Source organism: Ipomoea triloba, chromosome 7 (genome assembly GCF_003576645.1).
Source record: "Ipomoea triloba cultivar NCNSP0323 chromosome 7, ASM357664v1".
NCBI classification, from domain to species: domain Eukaryota; kingdom Viridiplantae; phylum Streptophyta; class Magnoliopsida; order Solanales; family Convolvulaceae; genus Ipomoea; species Ipomoea triloba.
Window position 1 is genome coordinate 16287256 of NC_044922.1, and position 2014 is coordinate 16289269.

General features: G+C 42.4%; 1 protein-coding gene across 1 annotated transcript; it reads right to left on the reverse strand.

Moving 5' to 3' along the window:
- Positions 1-545: 545 nt before the first annotated feature.
- Positions 546-1637, reverse strand: LOC116026203 (histone H2B.4-like). The gene is made up of 2 exons (XM_031267672.1): positions 1273-1637; positions 546-1077 (listed from the first exon to the last, which is right to left on the reverse strand). The coding sequence occupies exons 1-2, from the start codon at positions 1635-1637 to the stop codon at positions 684-686; spliced, it is 759 nt and encodes a 252-aa protein (XP_031123532.1). The 3' UTR covers positions 546-683.
- Positions 1638-2014: the final 377 nt, after the last annotated feature.

Below are 2014 nucleotides of genomic sequence, written 5' to 3' on the forward strand. Positions count from 1 at the left end.
AGTAAGATAGTGAGACAGTAGTGTTACTTTTTCAAAATTTTAAATAGTAAGGGTGTGTTTGGTTGGGGGGTTTAGACATAAGGTATGTGTATCAAAGTGATTGTTAGTGTTTAGTTGATAGGTTTTGTGAATGTTACTATGGGTTTGGAATACCCCATTAATGGCAAAACCCATACCCTTATTAAATAAGAGTTTCATCTTCCTTCATCATTTCTTCCCCAACTATTAATAATCATTCCCATTCCACCCAACTACCAAACATGCTAAATACTTTCACCAAAACCCATTACCATTACCCTTACCAAGTATTTGATACCCATTCCGATTCCGATTCCCATGTGCGAACCAAACGCACCCTAAGTGTTACTCTTTTTTTTTTTAAGATTTTAAATAGTAGTAAAATTATTTATATTTATTGTACTTCTATTAACAAAATAAATAAATAAGAGACAACTGTTAATATAAAAAACAACATATATTTACATTATGATACACAAACGACATCGCTCCCTATAAAATTACATAAACTACGCCGAACATGCAATGCAATGAACGTAATTTGACAAAAAGGCCCTACACTACATGGGGCTCCATATAACATATTACCTAGTTCCATACAACCTTAATAATATACATACACAAAACTGCTTAAAAATAAAACAAACAAACAAATAAACAAACAATCACTTTGGCTTGGGGTTCGACTTTGACGGTCCATTAACGACGCCTAAATAAGTAGTCACCGCCTTTGTGCCCTCGGCAATGGCGTGCTTTCCCAGGTCTCCCGGCAGCACCAACTTGACGGCGTCCTGAATCTCCCTCGACGACAGCGTCGTACGGGACACGTACTTGGACAGCGTCGCCGCCTCCGCCGCTATCCTCTCGAACATGTCTCCCATTAGGTTGTTGATCACCGTCATGGCTTGAGACGATATCGCCAAATCCGGGTGCACTTGTTTCATCACCTTAAACACATACCTCTTGTACCCTTCACCGGGGCCCACACCGCCACTTCTCCCCCGCCGCCGTTTCCTCTTCCTCTCCCCGCCTTCTCGTGCCTTCTCCCCCGAGGCCGACCTGAAAAATAATATATAAACATAAATGTGCAGTCCAAAAAAATAATATATAAACATAAATGTGCAGTTTAAGATAATTAGACTTGTAAGACATTCTCTTGTGCTGTGTTAAGTATATGTGCAGTTCAACTATCAGCTTAAATTTTAGGTATTGAAATTAATCTCATGCCAGAAGTTATGGGTTCGAATCTCTAACCTTTTAGTTTCCTCTTCCTCTTTCTTCTTTGGAGGCAGCGCCGGTGTCTGCTCCGGTTCCGATGCCGGCTGTGTCTCGTCGTCTTCATTTTCTTGGTTTTGATGCGGCGGCGGCGACTCGTCGCTCTTATCTTCAACGGGAATGGTTCTTTTAACTATGGGAGGTTCTTCTTGGGCCGGCGGGGTGGAAACCTCGACTTGTTCAGTTCCATCGGAAACCTGAGAGGCGAACGCGTCGACGTTTGGTTGGGATTGAGACTCGGTTTCGCCGTCGGCGGCAGTTACCACCACTTGGACGGTTTCTTCGACTACTTTCCGGGATGTGAGCACCGCGCTCAGCCGTCCTCGGCGCTTTCTGGGTGCCATTATTTCTTCTTTCTCGCTATCTTCTTGGCAGCTGAATATTCCCTCGCTGGGGGGCTTTTTGAAAGATAAATTTTGGAGAATTAACAGCGGTCAGGATTGCGAGGGAGTGCCACGTGGAAGACAGGTGTCGAGAGAGTTTGTGTGAAAATGATTACGTGGGTTAAAAATGGAAGAGACAGGTTAAAAGCCGAAGACGATTCACGAATGTATTATTTATTGGGCCTAATAAATAGTCTCGTGAAAAAGAATTCATTTTTAGGCTTATTAGGCAGATGACAATTCAGCAGCCCAAGTCAAGTAGGCTTACCCATTTTGGCAATCATTATCGATTGTTGTACAATGGATTATATGTATCTTTAGAGCATCCATAATAGTGA

Excerpts from the sequence above, each read along its gene's own strand:
- LOC116026203 (XM_031267672.1), bottom strand. The coding sequence starts at position 1,637 with ATGGCACCCAGAAAGCGCCGAGGACGGCTGAGCGCGGTGCTCACATCC. Across the intron at positions 1,078-1,272 it reads GAGGAAGAGGAAACTAAAAG|GTCGGCCTCGGGGGAGAAGG; the intron begins GTTAGAGATTCG and ends ATTATTTTTCAG.